The following is a 19,203-nucleotide window of genomic DNA, read 5'->3' on the forward strand; positions in this document are numbered from 1 at the left end:
CAGATTTCGGAGGCCTGGGAAGGGAGCGACCCGCGACCAGAAGTCCCTGGCACACCCTGAATTGCCGTGTGGGAGGTGGCTGCCGGGAACAGACACGCCTGGGCGGCTGCCTGGCACCGTGCCCAGCAGGATGTGCCAGGGCCGTGGGCCGCCTGCCTCGGAGCCGGGATAAAAGGGGGAACCCGGGAGCGGCAGCTCAGACGCCCCATCGGACACCATGAAATCGCTGCTGCTCTTCGGCCTCCCTCTTCTCCTCCTCCTGGCCGTGGCGCCCCCGGCTGCCTTCCGCCCCCTCTAACCACTACCCCCAGCTCCCCTCCCAGTCAGGCACTGACCCAGCCTCTACACCCCAACGCCTCCTGGGAACTCCGCATTGAGGGCCAGGCCCGGGCGCAGGGACCCCCAGGCTCTGCTTGGGGTTGTGCTCAAATCCAGCCCGGCTCTGTCGCAAGGGGGCTGCGGCACCCCCACCCCACCCCACCCCAAAACACTGAGCATCTGCACCAGTGACAAGCCAATCCCGTCCCCCCGTGCCTCAGTTTCCCCAGGGGCTTCTCTTCCTCCCACCCAGCGTGCAGCCGGACCGAGCTCTTTGGGGAACCGCGCGGGCGGGGACGGGGGGCCGCCAGGGTAAACGCCTGCCGCGGGCCAGTGAGCCCAGAGGGGAGGCTTCCCTGTACCTGGCCTGGGTGGGGGGGCGCCCTGGCCCGGGGGGGCCCTCCCCTCCCAACCCCTGGAAGCAGAGGCAGGAGCCGGCGCTGATCTACTCATTAAAACTTTTAATACATAAAAAAAATAGAGACCAGTTTCTGGGGGGGGGGGGTAAATTTTCGCATTTTTTGTGCGCGGGGGAGGAGGAAGAAAGAACAGAACTAACCCTGGCCAGGGTGGGGGCTTGGGGGTCTGTGCGTCACACCCTGCCCCCCACCCCAGCCACCGGGGGGGGAGACGCTGCCCCCCAACCAGAACGCAGCTATGGCTTCGGCAGAAACTCCCTGAAATTAGCACTTGCCTCTGACTGTCGGGGAGGGCGGGCAGCCCGGGGGCCGGCTCGGCCCCCCCAGAGCAACCCGTGTCCTCTACCCAGCCCCCCCGGGGCTGCCCCGCCCCCCCCCCAGCCGAAAAATAAATCAACAGCCCGTGAAAAATTCAAGTTTTAAAACAGGAACCTAAACTTTACCGGGAGGAAGGAAAGGGGACCCCTCGATGGAGATGAAGCAATAGCCCGGGGAGAGAAGCGGCCGTGGGTCTGCCCCCCAAAGGGCGGGGGAGGTGGACGGGCCAGGCTAGTGCCGGGGGGGTTAAAGCAATTAAGATGCATCCGAAATCCAAGGCCCACAGGTCACTGCGGAGGGAGGGGGCTCTCCAGCTGGGGGGTGGAAGAAATCAACGCGCCTCCTGTGCCCCGGGGTGGGGGGTCCCTCCAGCCCCCCCAGCCGTGGGCGGGGGGGACAAACCACCAAAGAAAAACTGGTCCCCTCCCCCCACCTGCCCCCCAACCCGGCAGGGTCCAGCCATTCCAGTGTCAAAAATAGAAGCTCTGTGGGGCGGGGGCGCTAGGGGCCGGCGCTGCCCGAGGGCCAGGGGTTGAGGCGGCACTGGGGGCAGCAGCCCGAGTAGACCAGCACGTCGCAGGCCTGGGAGCGCTGCCCGGCGTGCCAGCCGGCCGGCCAGCCGGGGCAGAGGCGATAGGCCTCCAGGTCGCAGATCAGCTCCACCACCTCGTCCACCGTGGTGAGGCGGGCGGGGTGGGTGGCGTAGACCTCGTGCTCGGGGGGCACGGGCAGCTGGCGCGCCACCACCTGGAAGAAGAGCCCGGGGCGGATGTGGATCACGGTGGAGGCCATGGTGGAGCGGGACGAGCGCTGCACCAGCCGCAGGTCCGGGCCGCCCAGGGGGGGCAGCACCTCCCAGTGCGCGGGGAGGGGGATCTCCTGCAGCTCGGCCAGGAACTCCCGCAGCACCGGGTCCAGGGGCGCCCGGCCCGCCAGCGCCCCCAGGCTGTAGATCTCCATGATCTGCGGGCACGGGGGGGGGGGGGGTCAGGGGGCTGCGCGGGCACCGTGCCAACTGGGCCCCGCCCCCTGCCCCGCCCAGCCCCCCCCGCCCGCTGCCTCCCTGCGCCCGCCCCCCAACCCCGCCCGGGCCCCCCCCCGCCCGCTGCCTTCCTGCGCCCGCCCCCCAACCCCGCCAGCGCCCCCAGGCTGTAGATCTCCATGATCTGCGGGCATGGGGGGGGGGTCAGGGGGCTGCGCGGGCACCGCGCCAACTGGGCCCCGCCCCCCGGCCCCGCCCAGCCCCCCCCGCCCGCTGCCTCCCTGCGCCCGTCCCCCAACCCCGCCCGGGCCCCCCCCCGCCCGCTGCCTTCCTGCGCCCGCCCCCCAACCCCGCCCGGGCCCCCCCCGCCCGCTGCCTCCCTGCGCCCGTCCCCCAACCCCGCCCGGGCCCCCCCCACCCGCTGCCTTCCTGCACCAGGACCCCCTCAGCCCCCAACTCCGCCCGGGCCCCTCCCTCGCCCGCTGCCTCCCTGCACCAGACCCCCCCCATCCCCCAACTCCGCCTGGGGCCACTCCCCGACCCACTGCCAGGTGCCCCCCTGCACCAGACGCCTCCCCCCCACTGTCCTGCACCATGCACCTGCTGCAACAGCTTTCCCCCCCCACCGCTGCCCCGGGGTCCCCCCAGAACTGCCCCCACCGCCAGTCCCCAGTGCCCCCAGAACTGCTCTCATGGCCCCCCCATCCCTGTGCCCCCCTCACCACTGGGGTGCGCTCCTCCTCTTCCTCGTCATCCGGGTCCAGAACCACCAGCTCCCTGGCCAGCCCCCGCCCCTCCATCCGCAGGGGCGCCCGGGCCGGCACCTGCAAGGGAGAGGGGTGAGCCCCGAGGAAGCCCAGCTCCCAGGGGAACATGGGCCGGGGAGGCTGGGAGCCAGGACTCTTCCTCCGGCGCCGGGAGGGGAGCGGGGCCCAGTGGTTAGAGCGGGGGGCCGGGTGCCCGGGTTCTCTCCGGCGCCGGGAGGGGAGCGGGGCCCAGTGGTTAGAGCGGGGGGCTGGGTGCCCGGGTTCTCTCCGGCGCCGGGAGGGGAGCGGGGCCCAGTGGTTAGAGCGGGGGGCCGGGTGCCCGGGTTCTCTCCGGCGCCGGGAGGGGAGCGGGGCCCAGTGGTTAGAGCGGGGGGGCCGGGTGCCCGGGTTCTCTCCGGCGCCGGGAGGGGAGCGGGGCCCAGTGGTTAGAGCGGGGGGGGGGCCGGGTGCCCGGGTTCTCTCCGGCGCCGGGAGGGGAGCGGGGCCCAGTGGTTAGAGCGGGGGGGGGCCGGGTGCCCGGGTTCTCTCCGGCGCCGGGAGGGGAGCGGGGCCCAGTGGTTAGAGCGGGGGGGGGGGCCGGGTGCCCGGGTTCTCTCCGGCGCCGGGAGGGGAGCGGGGCCCAGTGGTTAGAGCGGGGGGGGGGCCGGGTGCCCGAGTTCTCTCCGGCGCCGGGAGGGGAGCGGGGCCCAGTGGTTAGAGCGGGGGGGGGGCGGGGGGGGGGCCAGTGGTTAGAGCGGGGGGGGGGGCCGGGTGCCCGGGTTCTCTCCGGCGCCGGGAGGGGAGCGGGGGCCAGTGGTTAGAGCGGGGGGGGGCCGGGTGCCCGGGTTCTCTCCGGCGCCGGGAGGGGAGCGGGGGCCAGTGGTTAGAGCGGGGGGGGGCCGGGTGGGGGGGCCGGGGCGGGGGCGGGGGGGGGGCGGGTGGGGGGGGGCCGGGTGCCCGGGTTCTCTCCAGCGCCGGGAGGGGAGCGGGGGCCAGTGGTTAGAGCGGGGGGCCCACGAGGGCCAGTGCTGGGCAGGCCGCAGACTCTAGCGCCCCCTCCCCCCGTCACATCTCACCGGTGTGAGGTCCCATCCCGGCTCCAGCTTCTCCTGCTTCACGGGGGGTGAGCCAGGGAGCAGCAGTGGGGGGGCCGGCTCCTGCAGGGGGAGAGACGGGGCAGGGCTGAGCGGGCAGCGCCGGGGGGGCGGGCTGGCCCCGAGCCGCTCCAGGGACTGGGGGACCCCCCGCCGGCCCCCCTCACCTCCAGGCGGCCAGGGGGCGGGGGCGTGGCCGGCTCCTCCTTCACGTGCTGCAGCAGGAGGGGGAAGCCCGGGGGGGGGTCCCGCAGCAGGACAAAGTCGGGGCCCGGCCGGTCCTTCAGCAGCACCAGCTGCCCCGGCGCCTCGGTGACCCCCTTCTCGGCCAGGAAGCGCAGCTCCCCCCCCGGCGGGTACTGCTTCTCCTGCGGGCACAGGCAGCGTCAGGGCGGAACGGCCCCCCAGCCACACCCCGCAGGGCCCGCGAGAACGCTGCTCCCCCCGCTACCCCCCGCTGCTCCCCCAGAGCCGGAGAACCCGGGCGGCCGGGCCCCAGCGACGCCTGCTCCCGCCGCTAGCGCCCGCTGCCCTCCCAGAGCCGCGAGAACCCGGGCGGCCGGGCCCCAGCGACGCCTGCTCCCGCCGCTACCCCCCGCTGCTCCCCCAGAGCCGGAGAACCCGGGCGGCCGGGCCCCAGCGACGCCTGCTCCCGCCGCTAGCGCCCGCTGCCCTCCCAGAGCCGGAGAACCCGGGCGGCCGGGCCCCAGCGACGCCTGCTCCCGCCGCTAGCGCCCGCTGCCCTCCCAGAGCCGGAGAACCCGGGCGGCCGGGCCCCAGCGACGCCTGCTCCCGCCGCTAGCGCCCGCTGCCCTCCCAGAGCCGGAGAACCCGGGCGGCCGGGCCCCAGCGACGCCTGCTCCCGCCGCTAGCGCCCGCTGCCCTCCCAGAGCCGGAGAACCCGGGCGGCCGGGCCCCAGCGACGCCTGCTCCCGCCGCTAGCGCCCGCTGCCCTCCCAGAGCCGGAGAACCCGGGCGGCCGGGCCCCAGCGACGCCTGCTCCCGCCGCTAGCGCCCGCTGCCCTCCCAGAGCCGGAGAACCCGGGCGGCCGGGCCCCAGCGACGCCTGCTCCCGCCGCTAGCGCCCGCTGCCCTCCCAGAGCCGCGAGAACCCGGGCGGCCGGGCCCCAGCGACGCCTGCTCCCGCCGCTAGCGCCCGCTGCCCTCCCTGAGCCGCGAGAACCCGGGCGGCCGGGCCCCAGCGACGCCTGCTCCCACCACTAGCGCCCGCTGCCCTCCCAGAGCCGCGAGAACCCGGGCGGCCGGGCCCCAGCGACGCCTGCTCCCGCCGCTAGCGCCCGCTGCCCTCCCAGAGCCGGAGAACCCGGGCGGCCGGGCCCCAGCAACGCCTGCTCCCGCCGCTAGCGCCCGCTGCCCTCCCAGAGCCATGAGAACCCGGGCGGCCGGGCCCCAGCAACGCCTGCTCCCGCCGCTAGCGCCCGCTGCCCTCCCAGAGCCGCGAGAACCCGGGCGGCCGGGCCCCAGCAACGCCTGCTCCCGCCGCTAGCGCCCGCTGCCCTCCCAGAGCCGGGGAGAACTTAGGCGGCCAAACCCCCAGCGGCTCCTGCTCCCGCCGCTAGCGCCCGCTGCTCCCCCAGAGCCGGAGAACCCTGGCGGCCGGGCCCCAGCGACGCCTGCTCCAGCCGCTAGCGCCCGCTGCCCTCCCAGAGCCGGAGAACCCGGGCGGGCGGGCCCCAGCGGCTCCTGCTCCCACCACTAGTGCCCGCTGCCCTCTGGGCTCCAGGCAAAGAACCTCCCCCCCGAACTCACCAGACTCCATTCCCCTCCCAGAGCTCAGGAGTTCGGGATCGAGCCCCCCAGCTCTGACCACCCCCCCCCCCCCCCGCCCAGACGGAGGTGCCCTCCCCCCCCACTCCGGAGGGCTGAATCCGGGCAACCTGTGGGAGAAGCGACATGAACTCGCCCCCCAGACAAACCCCCCCCAGCGACTCCACTCGCCCTTCCCTCCCCCCACACACACAGGCTGTCACCGCCCCAAGTCCCTAATGGGGACAAGCAGGCAGGGGGAGCCTGACCCCAGAAGTCATGGAGAGCCCCAGACCCCCTGGCTCCTGCACCCCGACTGGCTCTAACCACTAGACCCCACTCCCCTCCCACAGCCAGGGCTGGGCGGGAACCGGGCCGGCAGGCAGAGCGGAGGAAGAAAGAGAGAAGAGCGCGAGTCCGTGCCCCGGGGCGAGCGCCAGGCCGGAGGGGCCGGGGGCGGGGCTGGCCGGGCGGGGCGGGGGGCAGGCCGCCGGGGGCGGGGCAGGGGGAGGTAGTTACCTGCGGCAGGGCACTGCCCCGAGCCCAGCGCTGCTGGCCGCTCCCCTTGACCCGCCGCCCCACCTGCTTGATCCGGGCCGGCTGGCGGCTGCGGCCGTTCCTCCGCCTCCAGGCCTTCCGGGGGGCCAGCGCCCCCGCCCCCTCCTCCGCCAGCCCCCGGCTCCACACCATGGGCAGCAGCCGCTTCTGGGGAAAGGGAAAGAGAGGGAGAGAGAGAGAGCCGGGCAGGCGGCCAGCCGGAGAGAGAGAGAGAGACAGGGAGAGCGAGAGAGTCGGCCCGGTCCTGCCCATCCCCACGGCCTCTGGGCACCTGCCTTCCTAACCTCACACACCCTCCCAGAGCCCTGGCACCCAGGCCGCTGCTGTAACCACTACACCCCACTCTCCTCACAGAGCCAGGGGAGAGCCGTCTCAGGACCCTTTAGTCCCTGCAGGAACCGGCCCCATCTCTCCAACTGCTAAAGCCCAACCCGACTCCTGACGCCCTGGGAGCTCGGCGCCTAAACCCCCCGCAGCTTTGGGCACAGAACCTGTGGAACTCCCTGCTGCAAGATGGGTGGAGCAAGAGGGCAGGACACAGGCAGCATGAGCAGCCATGGGCCTCCGGGCCAGGAGGGAAGAGCCCCACCCCAACTAGCTATGTGACCCGTCCCACATCCACGGGACACCAGGCCTGAGAGCCCCCCGCAGCGCGATGGGCCCCTCAGGCTCCAGCTGGGAGTCCCAGGGGCAGGGGGGATCCCAGCCCAGAGCCTGCCAGAGCCACGCCAGCCTGGGTGAGCCCCGCCCACTCGGAGCCAATCCGAAGCCACGCCAGCCTGGGTGAGCCCCGCCCACTGGGAGCCAATCCGGAGCCACGCCAGCCTGGGTGAGCCCCGCCCACTCGGAGCCAATCCGAAGCCACGCCAGCCTGGGTGAGCCCCGCCCACTCGGAGCCAATCCAGAGTCACACCAGCCTGGGTGAGTCCCATGTGCAGGAGCCAATCCGGAGCCACGCCAGCCTGAGTGAGCCCCGCCCACTCGGAGCCAATCCGGAGCCACGCCAGCCTGGGTGAGTCCCATGTGCAGGAGCCAATCCGGAGCCCCGCCAGTCAGGGTGAGCCCCGCCCACTCGGAGCCAATCCGGAGCCACGCCAGCCTGGGTGAGCCCCGCCCACTCGGAGCCAATCCGGAGCCCCGCCAGTCAGGGTGAGCCCCGCCCACTCGGAGCCAATCCGGAGCTCCGCCAGCCTGGGTGAGCCCCGCCCACTCGGAGCCAATCCGGAGCCCCGCCAGTCAGGGTGAGCCCCGCCCACTGGGAGCCAATCCGGAGCCACGCCAGCCGGGTCTCGGCCCTCTGACGCGCGGCAGCACCGCGCCCCCCTCCCCCCGGGCGCCGGGCAGGCACCCACCATGGCGTAGCGCAGACATTGTCTCCACCGGCACTTTTGGCGCTTGAGGTTCTCGCCGCCGAACTTGGGCTTGTCGCGGCAGAAGTCGCAGCGGCCGCAGTCGGCTCTCAGCAGGCAGGCCTCGCACTCCCCGCACTTGCGGCTCCGCCGGCTCTTGGAGCAGGGCTGCCGCGGGCAGAGGAGACGGGTCAGAGCGCGGGGGGGCGCCTGCCGGCCACGCCCCCCCGGCCCCGGACTGGCAGAGCCACGGCCCAGCGACCCCCGTCCCAGCCTCCAACAGAGCCACAGCCCATCGACCCCCCGGCAGTGCCACGGCCCAGCGACCGCCCCCCCCCCGGCAGAGCCACAGCCAAGCAATCCCCCGCAACAGAGCCACAGCCCAGCGAGCCCCCCCCCCCCGCAGAGCCACGGCCCAGCGACCCCCCCCCCCCGAGCAGAGCCACGGCCCAGCACCCCCCCCCCCAGCAGAGCCACGGCCCATCGACCCCCGTCCCAGCCTCCAACAGAGCCACAGCCCATCGACCCCCCCGCAGAGCCACGGCCCAGCGACCGCCCCCCCCCCCCCCGGCAGAGCCATGGCCCAGCGACCCCCCCCCCGCAGAGCCACGGCCCAGCGACCCCCCCCCCCCGACAGAGCCACAGCCAAGCAATCCCCCGCAACAGAGCCACAGCCAACGGACCCCCCCCCCCCGAAGAGCCACGGCCCAGCGACCCCCCCCCCCCGACAGAGCCACAGCCAAGCAATCCCCCGCAACAGAGCCACAGCCAACGGACCCCCCCCCCCCGAAGAGCCACGGCCCAGCGACCCCCCCCCCCCGACAGAGCCACAGCCAAGCAATCCCCCGCAACAGAGCCACAGCCAACGGACCCCCCCCCCCGGGCAGAGCCACGGCCCAGCGACCCCCCCCCCCCGGACAGAGCCACGGCCAAGCGAGCCCCCGGGCAGAGCCACGGCCCAGCGATCCCCCACCCCTACAGAGCCACGGCCAAGCGACCGCCCTCCCCCCCCCCGGGCAGAGCCACAGCCTAGCGACAGCCCACGACAGAGCCACAGACAAGCAACCCCCCCCGGCAGAGCCACGGCCCACCCCCCCCCCCCTCCCACGGCAGAGCCACGGCCCATCGACGCCCCTCCCCCCTGAACAGAGCCACGGCCCAGCGACCGCCCCCCCCCCCGACAGAGCCACGGCCGGCCCTGTGCCCTAGCCTAGGGGACAAGGTTCCATCGCCGGTGCTCAGAGCCTCCCTGCCAGCAGCTTTGGGGGCCTGGCGTTCCCCTCCCTCCCGCGCCGGGCGCAAGCTACAGCCTCCCGGCCCCCCGCGAGCGCCTGTCCGGCCGGTGGGTCCCCGCGCCGGGGGGGACCTGCCGGCTGGGAGCAGGGCGCTTGGGCGGCTCCCAGAGATCCAGGTCTGCCCCTCGGTGCCCGGCCTGCCAGTTATTCCGCGCAGGGACGGCGTCAGGGGGACCCTGCCCGGGGCCGGCTCTCCTGGAACGCCGCACCCGGGGCCAGGCAAATGCCAGCAGACCCAGGGCCGGGCGCAGGGGGGCTTCCCCATGACCCAGGGGGGGTATGGCCGGGAGGGAGCCTCCCCCAGCCAGCGGGGGAGAGAACCCAGGCGCCCCTGCACTAACCACTAGTCCCCACTGCCCTCCCCAGGCCAGGGACAGAGCCCAGGCGCCCGCCCCCCCGCGGCTCACTCACCTGGCCGCTCCGGGCCCTGGCGCTGGAGTGTTTGGGCGGCCGGCCTGGCTTCTTCTTCTCCTTGGCTTTGCCCAGCTGTTTCTGGGGGGACAGGGGAGAGGGGTCACCCCCAGCCCAGGTCCAGCGACGGGCGTGCCGAGGGGCAGGCCCCGCTCCCCCAGGCCTGACATTGGGGGTGCAGCCCTCCCGACCAGGCTGCCGAGCGCACCAAGACTGGCCCCGGGGGACCAAGGAACCCAGCAGCCCTGGCTCCCAGCCCCCGCTCTGACCATTAGCCCCCACTCCCCCCAGCCCCGCCCCAAACGCACCCTGCGGCGGGCGCCCGGGAGGCTGCCGGGGTCTCGCTCCAGCGACGGCTTCCATTTCTGGAGGAGGCAAAGGAGGGGGGGCTGAGCGGCGAGGACCCTTCCCCACCCCCCAGACGCCTGGGTCTCGCCTCCCCACAATGCAGGGTGGATCCCGGAGGAGCCCATGCACAGCTGCCCCACGGCGGGGAGGGGCCAGCAGGCCCCGCCCATCCCCTACAGGGCCCAGCCCAGTTCAGGAGGTGGGCGGAGCTGAGGCTGGTGGGGGGGAGCCCTGCTTAGGGGTCTGGGGGTGCTGGGGTTCCCGCCCCACCCCCACAGTGTCACACAGTCCCCAGCATGTCCCCACTGCCAAGGGAAGGGACCCCAATGAGACGCAGAACCCAGGCGTCCTGGCTCCCACCCCCCGAACGGCTCTAACCACTAGGCCCCGCTCCCCTCCCCGAGCCAGGGAGAGCACCAGGACTCGGGGGGGCCCTGCGCAGAGCAGCCGGGCGGGCGGCCGGCGTTGCACTCACTGAAGCGGCTGCGGCCGCGGCGAATCGCTTACGGCGCCGAGGCTCAGGGGCCAGGCCGGCCTGGCGGAGACAGAGGAGGAGGAGAAGAGGCGCTCGCTGGACAGCAGGACAGACAGGCCGGCAGAAGGACAGAGCTAGAGCAAAGCCCACCCGCAGCCCCGCCCCACGGGCCCCCTGGCGCACACACAGCCAGTGTCAGCCACGCCCCGGCTCTCGCCACTACACCCCACTCCCCCTCCCAGAGCGGGGGGAGATCCCAGGAGTCCTGGCTCCACCCGGCTCTGACCACTACACCCCACTCCCCCTCCCAGAGCGGGGGGAGATCCCAGGAGTCCTGGCTCCCAGCCCCACCCGGCTCTGACCACTACACCCCACTCCCCTCCCAGAGCGGGGGGAGAACCCGGGAGTCCTGGCCCCCAGCCCCACCCAGCTCTGACCACTACACCCCACTCCCCCTCCCAGAGCGGGGGGAGATCCCGGGAGTCCTGGCTCCCAGCCCCACCCAGCTCTGACCACTACACCCCACTCCCCCTCCCAGAGCGGGGGGAGATCCCGGGAGTCCTGGCTCCTGCCACCACCCCTGGCTCTAACCACTACACCCCACTCCCCCTCCCAGAGCGGGGGGAGATCCCGGGAGTCCTGGCTCCCAGCCCCACCCGGCTCTGACCACTACACCCCACTCCCCCTCCCAGAGCAGGGGGAGATCCCGGGAGTCCTGGCTCCCAGCCCCACCCGGCTCTGACCACTACACCCCACTCCCCCTCCCAGAGCGGGGGGAGATCCCGGGAGTCCTGGCTCCTGCCACCACCCCTGGCTCTGACCACTACACCTCCCAGCCCCCCCCGCCCCCCGGCCCGGCGCTCCCAGAGGCGCTCCCCATGGCTCACGCCCACTCACAGCGCTGGGCCCACCCGCGGGCAGCCTCCTGCGGCGCCGGCCAGTGGCGAGCGGGGGCTTGGCGGGGGGCCCGTCCTGAGGGCAGGGAGGCACCAGGGAAAGGCGGAAGGAAGAAAAGGAGGAAGGGGGCGTGAGAGAGAGATGGAGACGCCCCAGAGCACGGCCCGGCCCCCTGCTCTACCCACTCGCCCCAGGCCTCCCCTCCCGCTCTAGGGCAGCGAGCGCGCAGCCGCGTCCCCGTGCGAAGGGGCAGACCCCACCTGTGCCGAGAGCCGGCGAGGGCCAGGGCAGCCGTGCGCTGAGGACGGGCGCTGGGGCGCCACCCAGCCGGCGTTACTGCTGGTGGGCCCATGCACACGGAACAGCGTTGATTCCGCACACAGGGGGGGCGCGCTCGGGGGCTCCCCGCGGGGGATACGGGGACAATGACCCATGCTGGGGCAGGCCAGGAAGCGGGTGTGTCCCTCCCCGCAGGGGGCACCTCCGTCCGCCCCCCGCACGCTGGGAAACAACACCCAGCCCCCTCCCCCCCTACGCTGGCCGGCCACAGGGCATGCTGGGAATCCACCCCCACGCTGCCCCCGGCCCACCCAGCCAGGGCCCGCTGGGTACTCACCACGGTCAGTTTCCGGGGGCCGTACCCTGCCTTCTTTGCCACCACCGCTTTCTGCTGCGCAGAAGAGACGTCAGCACAGCTGGGGCCCGGCTGGACAGGGGGCGCTGGGCAGAGCAGTGTGGGGGGGCGGCGAGGCAGGGGGGCGTGGGGGGGGGGGGCGAGGCAGCGGGGCGTGGGGGGGGCAGGAGGCACTGGGCTATGGGGGTCAGGGTAGGGGTGGGGGCACCAGGCCATGGGGAGGGGCAGAGGGGGCCGTGCTGGGAGGGCGGCAGGGCAGGGGGCACCAGGCTGTGGGGTGCAAGGTAGGGGCGCCATGCTGGAGGGGGCAGGGCAGGGGCCACCAGACTGTGGGGGGGGGTGTCGGAGACACTGCCCCCTGGCAGGGGCGCACTCACCCGCTCACAGGGCCCCCCCCCCCGAGGCAGAGCCTTCCCCCCACCCCGCCCCGCCCCCGCCCACCTTCTTCTTGAGGCAGCGGCGCTTGAGACACTTCCACTGGCGCTTGAGGCCGGGCTTGAGGCGCCGGAGGCAGACGTAGCAGCTGCCGCAGTCCTCGGTGGCCTGGCAGGCCTGGCAGGCGCCGCAGCCGAAGCCCTGGGCGGGAGAGGGGGGTGAGGGGAGCCGGGCGCCAGCCGGGGGCCGTGGGGGAGGGGGCGCGGCCGGTACCTTCTTGACGATTTTCAGGCAGCGGCGCAGGAGGCATTTCCTGCCCAGCCGGAGCTCGGGGGTCTTGGCCCGCGCGACGCACACGGTGCAGATGCCGCAGTCCTCCGGGAGCTGGCAGGCGTGGCAGGCCCCGCAGCCCACCCGCTGCAAGAGGGGCGGGGCCTTCAGCCGCCGCCCCTCCTCGGGGGGGGCGCCAGGGAAACACCCCCCCGACCCCTCCCCTCTAGCCCCACTCCCCTCCCAGCCCCTGGCTCTAACCACCGGCCCCCGCTCCCCACCCGGATCCAGGAGAGCGCGGCCAGGAGACCTGGCTCTAACCACTAGCCCGCGCTCCCCACCCCGATCCAGGGAGAGACAGCCCAGGAGTGCTGGCTTCCAGCCTCCGGCTCCAACCACTAGCCCCCGCTCCCCTCCCAGAGCAGGAGGGAACCCGGCACCCAGCAACAGTGGCCTGGAATCCTGGGGGCCCGAGGCCTTGCTCTTACCTTGAAGAACCGCTGCTCCCGGTTGAACTCTCTTCTCTGGGCTGAAAGGAAGAAGGTGGGATTGGCACCGGGCTGCCCCCCCCGGGGAACTGCTGGAGGGACCAGGTGGCCTGGCCGCCGGGGCAGAGGCTGGACAGGCCGCCTGGGGTCCCAGCCGTGCGGCGAAGAGGGGCCGGGGGGCTGAGCAAAGCCGCAGCCGGGCACAACCCGCCCGCCCCGCTCACCCACCTCGGCAGTCCGGGCACAACCAGCGGCAGCGTCTCTGGCTGGGCAGCAGCACCGCGGGGAAGTAGCTCTGGCAGCTGGCGCAGCACCTGCAAGGCGGAGGAGGGCGGCTGAGGGGGCGGCTCTGGGCCGGCCCAGGTGGGAGAGAGACCGGGTCAGCTCCCAGGACAAACGGAACCCGGGAGTCCCCTGCCCCCAGTTCTAACCACTGGCCCGCACAGCCCTCCCAGGCGCCCGGCGGGGCTCTGCACCCCCCAGTGCTGGCAGGGTTCCCGGGGCGGGAGGGACTCACGCCACGACGCCATCCTGAACCGGTTCCTGGGGCTCCAGCGGGGGCCCCGGGCGCTTCCGGGGGCGTCGCTCCGGGAGGGAGGGAGGCCGCTGCTCCGGGGGTAGCTGCTCGGGGGGCTCCGGCTTCACGGGCTGCTGCTCGGGGGCCGGCCGCTCGGGGGACTCGGGGGGGTCTGGCTCCGACAGCGAGAGGCGCCTCTTCTGGGCCTTCTTGGCCTGCGGCGGGCGCCAGGCGGGTGTGGCGGGAGGTAGGGCGCTGGCCCCCTGCAAGACGGGGTGAGGAGCTCAGCCGGGGGCTGCGTGGTGCCTGCCCCGGGATCGCCGACCCCCCAGGCCTCCCGGCCCCCCGCCCGGCCCGCTCTAACCACTAGACTTCACCCACCTCCGCGGCGCCGCGCTGCTCCCAGCCCCTGCGCCAGCCACTAGACTGGGTGAAGGGCTGCCACTCGGAGAGCGGCCGGCAGTGACCCCATGAGCACAAAAGCCCCAGGTGGCACGGCCGCGGCTCGGCCTCGTGGGGACGGCTCGGGAGGCCATTAACCCGGCTCCAGCTGGGCGGAGGGAAAGGCGCTTTTCTGGAGGGCCGGGGTCCGCGCCTCCCCCCTTCCCCAGGCCTGGCTGGCGGGGGGATGCCGGAGCACAGGGCAGGTTGCGCTGCCTCGCAGCCTCGCTCCCGACACGGGCTCCCAATCGGCCCGGTGGGAGCCGCCGCCCCCCGGCCCTGCCCGCGCCTCGGGCCCGTCGCGAAGGCGACCGGAGCTTCTGCCGGAGCCAGCTGCCCTGAACAGCGCCGCGGGGCACCCGGAGGGCTTGGGGCAGCGAGAAACCCGGCCGACCCCGCAGCGCCGCACCCACCGTCTGCCCCTCCCCTCCCGCCGGCCCCCGGGCCTTGGGGGGCGGCTCCCGGAGGACGCCGTTCTTGAAGTCAAAGTGGGTCAGGTCCTGCGAGGGCCCCAGGAACCTGGTCAGCTCGATCTTGCTGCGAAACTTCTCCCCGTTGGGGCTGCGGGAGGGGGAAGCAGAGACAGAGCCAACGTCAGGGAGGGCACGTCCAACCTGGCCCGGGGGCACCCCCGGGGCCATCTCCCCCTCCCCGGGAACTTGCACCTGCCTGCGGAATGAGCTGAGTCAACCCGCCAAAGTGAGGGCACCGGGGAAGGCTCAGGGAGGCAGGCGGGGTCTCCTGACCGCGCTCCATGAAAGCTACTAATCAACATGGCACCGGGGCACCTGCCCGGAGCCAGAGGAACAGGCCAGCGAACACGAAGGCCACGTTCTCTCAGGCGGTGCAAAGAACCTGGGGAACTCCTCGCCGCAGGGCGACTGTCCGGCAAGACTGCAGCAAGGGCTAGATAACGGAGCACCCAAGAGCCCGTCTCTCTACAGAGCAGGAGGGAGCAGCGGGGCTCACCCAAGACAGGAGGAATCTCAAGGTGGAAGGAACCTGGAAGCCCCACGGGCAGGGCAGCCCCAGGCTCGCCAGGAGACGCCCACCGGTGGGGACCCGCCGGCTGCCCCGTGACAGCTGCCCCCTGCGGGGGGGAAGGCGCCCCCTCCGGTCCCCAGTCAGCCTGGAACACCGGCCCCTCCAAAGCGCCTGGCTCGCGGCCTCCCCAGGCTGGACCCCCCCACGGCCGGGCCCTGCCGGCTGCGAGTGGAAAGGCTGGTTCCCAACCCCGCCGGGCGCTCAGCCTTGCCCTTTGGACTAGTAAATGTACAGCCAGGCTCTGCAGGTTTCCCCTCCCGGCGCCGGGCAGGGCTTCGCCTCGGGGCCGGCCGGGTGCGGGTTTGACGGGGGCCAAAAGGGGAGGCCAGGGCCGGGGCCAGGCCGGTGAGCGTCCCAGCCGGGCGGTCCCGGGAGGCGGAGAGGCGCTGGGAGAGGGGCAAGCGCTGAGCGGAGCCCCCGGGCCCGTCCCCAGCGTGGCAACCACCAGCCAACTCCCCTCCGCCTCCCGCCCGAGGAGCCTAGCCAAGCCGGGGAGCACCCGCGAGGCGCTCCCCCCCCCCGAACGGGCCCGCTGCATTTCGCCACAGCCCCGGGCGCTGGGCTGGAGGGACAACGGCACGCCCCACGGGACACCTCCAGCGCCGGAGGGGGAAGGGGGGCGGTTTCATTGCACAACATGCGGCTTTCAACCGAAACAGCGCGCCCGCCTGCGAGGGACTCGGGCTGGGAGGGAAGAGGCAAGCCCTGATCCGGGTGCACAGCGTCCCAGCCCCCCCGCGCTGCCCCACTGCGCCCCCCCAGCGCCAGGCCGAGAAGCCAGGAGTCCTGGCTCCCCGCAGAAGCCGCGCTCGACAGCCCGCTGGCTGCGGGGGAAGGTGCACGGCCGCAGAGCCCGTTTCCTGTGGGGGCGGGGAGTTATCTGCAGCTGCAGACGGACGCACCCCGGCTCAGCAGGCAGCTGCAGGGCTGGGGCCGGCAGCTCTTCTCCCACGGAGCACAAGGGCAGGCAGGGCTGGACCAGGCTGGGACTGGAAACCCCCAGGGGAGCCAGCCAGGGAGCCCAAGGCCTGCTGGGACAGCACCAGAACCCCAGCGTTGTGGCTCCGCCTCGTGCCTCAGTTTCCCCTCCCGCCCCGTGTCCATTCAGCCTCGGGCGCACGCGATCCCCCACCCCCCACCCCGCAGGAAGGGGAGCAGCGGCCGTACCCCTGGTAGTAGGTGTCCGTCCGTCCGCAGGTGGCCCCGGAGCGGCGGTAGGCCTCGCGGCGCTTCCATCCAGGCCCCAGGGCGGGGCAGTCCAGCCAGCCCTCCGACATGGCGCTGAGCCGGGGCAGCGGCGGCAGAGCAGCTACTGCAGGGAGAGAGACGGGGGGGCGTCAGCATGGCTGGATGCAGGAAAGGGGGGGCACGGCCGACTCAGCCCCCCGCCAGGACTTGGGCTGGCTCTGACTCCACCGCCCCCAAGCCGCGGAGAGAGCCACGCACCCTGCTCTAACCACTAGGCCCCACTCCCGCAGCTTGAGGAGACTCTCCAGGTCCATCCGTTAGTTGACGCCACCCTCCTTGGCGAGGGGCCGTATCCCAGCACGCAGGAGGCGCCGCATGCAGAAAACCCCGTCCCTCCGTACAACCCGCAGGCACGCAACAGTCCGGAGATGCAGCCGCTTCTGGGGCGGGGAAACAGGCGACCAGCCTCACATGGAGCCGAACCGGCCTGGCTCTCCTGACGCTACAAGGCAGCCATCGCTCAGGCAGGGCAGCCAAGGCATTTGGAGGATGCGCCCAGCACGGAGATGCAGCCACCTCTTGGGTGGGGCAGCCAGGAACAGCCACACATAACGCCTCCCCAGGGCCACCAGGAGGGCTCTGGCTTTGGGCTCCTGGCGCCCACCAAGGCGGAGGCAGCAGCCCAGATGGAAGGCATGTGTCCTTCCTCCCTCCCTGCTCAGGGAGTGGCTGGGAGCCAGCGCCCACGGGGAGCCTGACTCACACTGCTCGGGCTGGGAGCACGGCTCCTTCCGCAGGCCCCGCGGCCCCGCTCCCTGGCGGAGGGGCCCTCGGCGTGAGCGTCCCCAGCCAGGCCGGATCCGGCCAGTCCCAGGACCCTGGAGGGGAGGAGGAGATAAGGACCCACACGGCCGCTCGGCTTGCACGGCTGCAAGGTCAGTGCGAGGCCCAGCCGGACGCTCGCGCTCCAGCGCCTGGCCCCGTTCCAGCGGGAGTCGCTCCAGCCCGGCGCTGCCCCCTCGGATAAGGGAGCGCGCCCAACGGCAACGCTCCAGCAGGGCGCTCCCAGCGGCGCCGTGCGTGACCGGTCCCTGGCTGCTTCTCCCCAGAGCAGGCTGCATCTCAGGGCCGGGCGAGCTCTCCCCGAGCTGCGTTACGTGCAGCTGTTTCCCCAGCGGCCTCACCCCAGACCTAGCTGCACCCCTGCGCCAGACTAGCCTGCCACCCGCGGCGCTTTCCCGCCCTGCGCGCCAAACCTGGCCGCCCCTCGGCGCCTGCTATTCCCCAGCGGGCCTGTCCCAGAGGCAGCCAGCGCCGGGGACCGTGCGGCTCTTCCTCTGTGCCAGGCAAGCCCGCAGGGCCACGCAATTGCCTCCCGCCGGGAAGGCAGCCAATTCTGCACGTCCGTTTAACGCCATTTCAGAGGATGGCGCTGGCCTGGAGACACCAGGCCGGCCTACACGTTTCAACCCCCTTGTTTTCCCTTTTCGTGCGGGGTGGGGGGGGGGGATGACGACTTCCCCCCCCCCCCTCAGCCCACACCACGTGAGACCTGAGCAACTGGCAAACTGGCAGCTCCAGCCCGAGCTGCGACAGCCTCTCCCTGCCGAGAAAACGCACCGAGCGTGTCGGGCACAAACCTCAGCCCCACGTCACGAGCCGAGTCGCAGACGCAAGCCACCCAGCTCCGGCTGGGGCCACCTGCCAGAGGCGGGCTCCTCCGAGCCCAGCTCGGGCCCCGGGAGCTGACAGGGGCCCTCGGGCGCCCGGGGGAGGGGCCACAGACGGCCCCGCGGCAGCCGAGAAGCCAGGGCGCCTCCCCGCCCCCCGATCGCAGCCAGGCCACACGCAGGCCTGTTGGGCCACTGGCCAACCCCCCAGAGAAGGCCTGAGCCGTGCACCTGGTGCCACCATAGCGCAGCGCCTGTCCAGGTAGAGCCAGGCCAGCCAGCTGTGGGGGGCCCAGCGGGTGAGGGGCACCCCCCGAGCGCTAGCAGGTCGCAGGGGCCCCGCGGGGCTGCGCCGATTGGCAGAGGCGCCGTAGGACGCGCGGCTGCCTGGCTGCCGCACTGGGCCCAGCTGTGCCAAGTTCCCGGGCTGGGGGGGCCCCAAAACGCCCCCGGGGGGCTCTAGGGAGCCGCGGGTCCATTCAGCCCCAAGCGGGGGCAGCGCCGCCAGGCACCGGCCAGCACCGGCCGACTGCGCCGGGAGGGGCCTGGCAGCACCGCCCCCCCCAGCCCCCCCAGGCAGCACAGAGCAGGAGGGACATAAACAAGGCAGACACGGCGGGGGGGGGGCAATGGGGGGCAGCGAGACCGGGGGGCAGAACATGGGGGGCAACGGGGGGGCAGCGGGGGGGGGGGGGGGGCAGCTGGGGGGGCAGGTGGACAACGGGGAGGGGGGCAGCAGTGTGATGGGGGGGGCAGGGGGGCAGTGTGATGGGGGGGCGGGGGGGTGGGGGGGGCAGTCAGCGGGGAGGGGGGGCCGGAGCCCCCCCAACGCCCGTTCCCAGCCCCCCCCAGGCCCGGGGTCTCCTGCCTAAGGGCCCCCCCCGCGCGGCCCAGCCCCCGCCCCCCGAGTGCGCCCCCGGCCCCGCCCCCTCCCGCGGCCCCGCCCCCCCTCACCGCTGGGCGGCTCCCGGGCCCCCCCCGCGCCGGCGGCTCCATCCCGCGGGCCCCGCTCGTGGCGCAGCAGCGGCCGCAGCCCGGGCGGCGCGCGGGGCTCGAACCGGAACCGGAAAGCGGGGGGGGGGGGGAGCGGTCACGTGCCTGGGGGCGGGGCCTATAAGAAGGCTGGGGGGGCAAAGGAGGGGGCAGCCGCGGGGGGGGGTTGGGGGGCGGGACTTGGGGGCAGCCGGGGGGCGGGGAGGGAGTTGGGGGCGGGGGGGTGGGGGGGGGGGGGGGAGGGGAGGGGGGGTGTGGGGGGGCGGGGGAGGGTTGTGGGGGGGGCGGGGGGAGGGGGGGGAAGGACCTGGGGGTAGCGGGGGGGCTGTGGGGTGTGGGGTAGCGGGGGGGCGGGGAGAGGACCGGGGGGGCTGTGGGGGGGCGGGGGGGCTGTTGGGGGCGAGGGGCCGGGGGGGGCTCACGTGGAAGCGGCGCGCGGGGCAGAGACCCGGGTCCCCCCCGACCCGCCGCTTCCCACCTGCTCCACGCTGCGGCCCACGCGGGGTCAGCTGAGGGGGGCGGGCTGATATGGCCTAGGCCCCGCCCAGAGGGCGGGTCTATGCAAATATGACCGGGGGGGGGGTAATCTCAGGCCTGTAACCCGCT

At 73.9% G+C, this 19,203-nt stretch overlaps 1 protein-coding gene across 18 annotated transcripts; it reads right to left on the reverse strand.

Annotated features, from left to right (window-relative positions):
* Positions 1–762: 762 nt before the first annotated feature.
* On the reverse strand, positions 763–19,094 carry LOC142823716 (methyl-CpG-binding domain protein 1-like). Of its 18 annotated transcripts, none has more exons than XM_075914937.2 (19): positions 19,076–19,094; positions 15,914–16,058; positions 14,116–14,263; positions 13,262–13,524; positions 12,973–13,058; positions 12,745–12,785; positions 12,260–12,403; positions 12,053–12,187; positions 11,594–11,647; positions 10,978–11,052; positions 10,081–10,140; positions 9,566–9,622; positions 9,258–9,338; positions 7,555–7,719; positions 6,164–6,349; positions 4,045–4,245; positions 3,860–3,940; positions 2,760–2,861; positions 763–2,018 (listed from the first exon to the last, which is right to left on the reverse strand). In XM_075914937.2, the coding sequence occupies exons 2-19, from the start codon at positions 16,021–16,023 to the stop codon at positions 1,557–1,559; spliced, it is 2,451 nt and encodes an 816-aa protein (XP_075771052.2). In that variant the 5' UTR covers positions 16,024–16,058; positions 19,076–19,094; the 3' UTR covers positions 763–1,556. The 18 variants fall into 18 exon arrangements, with proteins under 18 accessions (XP_075771052.2, XP_075771050.2, XP_075771053.2 ...); XM_075914935.2 differs by lacking the exon at positions 19,076–19,094 and adding an exon at positions 18,559–18,693; XM_075914938.2 differs by lacking the exon at positions 19,076–19,094 and adding an exon at positions 17,575–17,593.
* Positions 19,095–19,203: the final 109 nt, after the last annotated feature.

Source organism: Pelodiscus sinensis, chromosome 18 (genome assembly GCF_052426305.1).
Source record: "Pelodiscus sinensis isolate ZL-2025 chromosome 18, ASM5242630v1, whole genome shotgun sequence".
Classification (NCBI taxonomy): Eukaryota; Metazoa; Chordata; order Testudines; family Trionychidae; genus Pelodiscus; species Pelodiscus sinensis.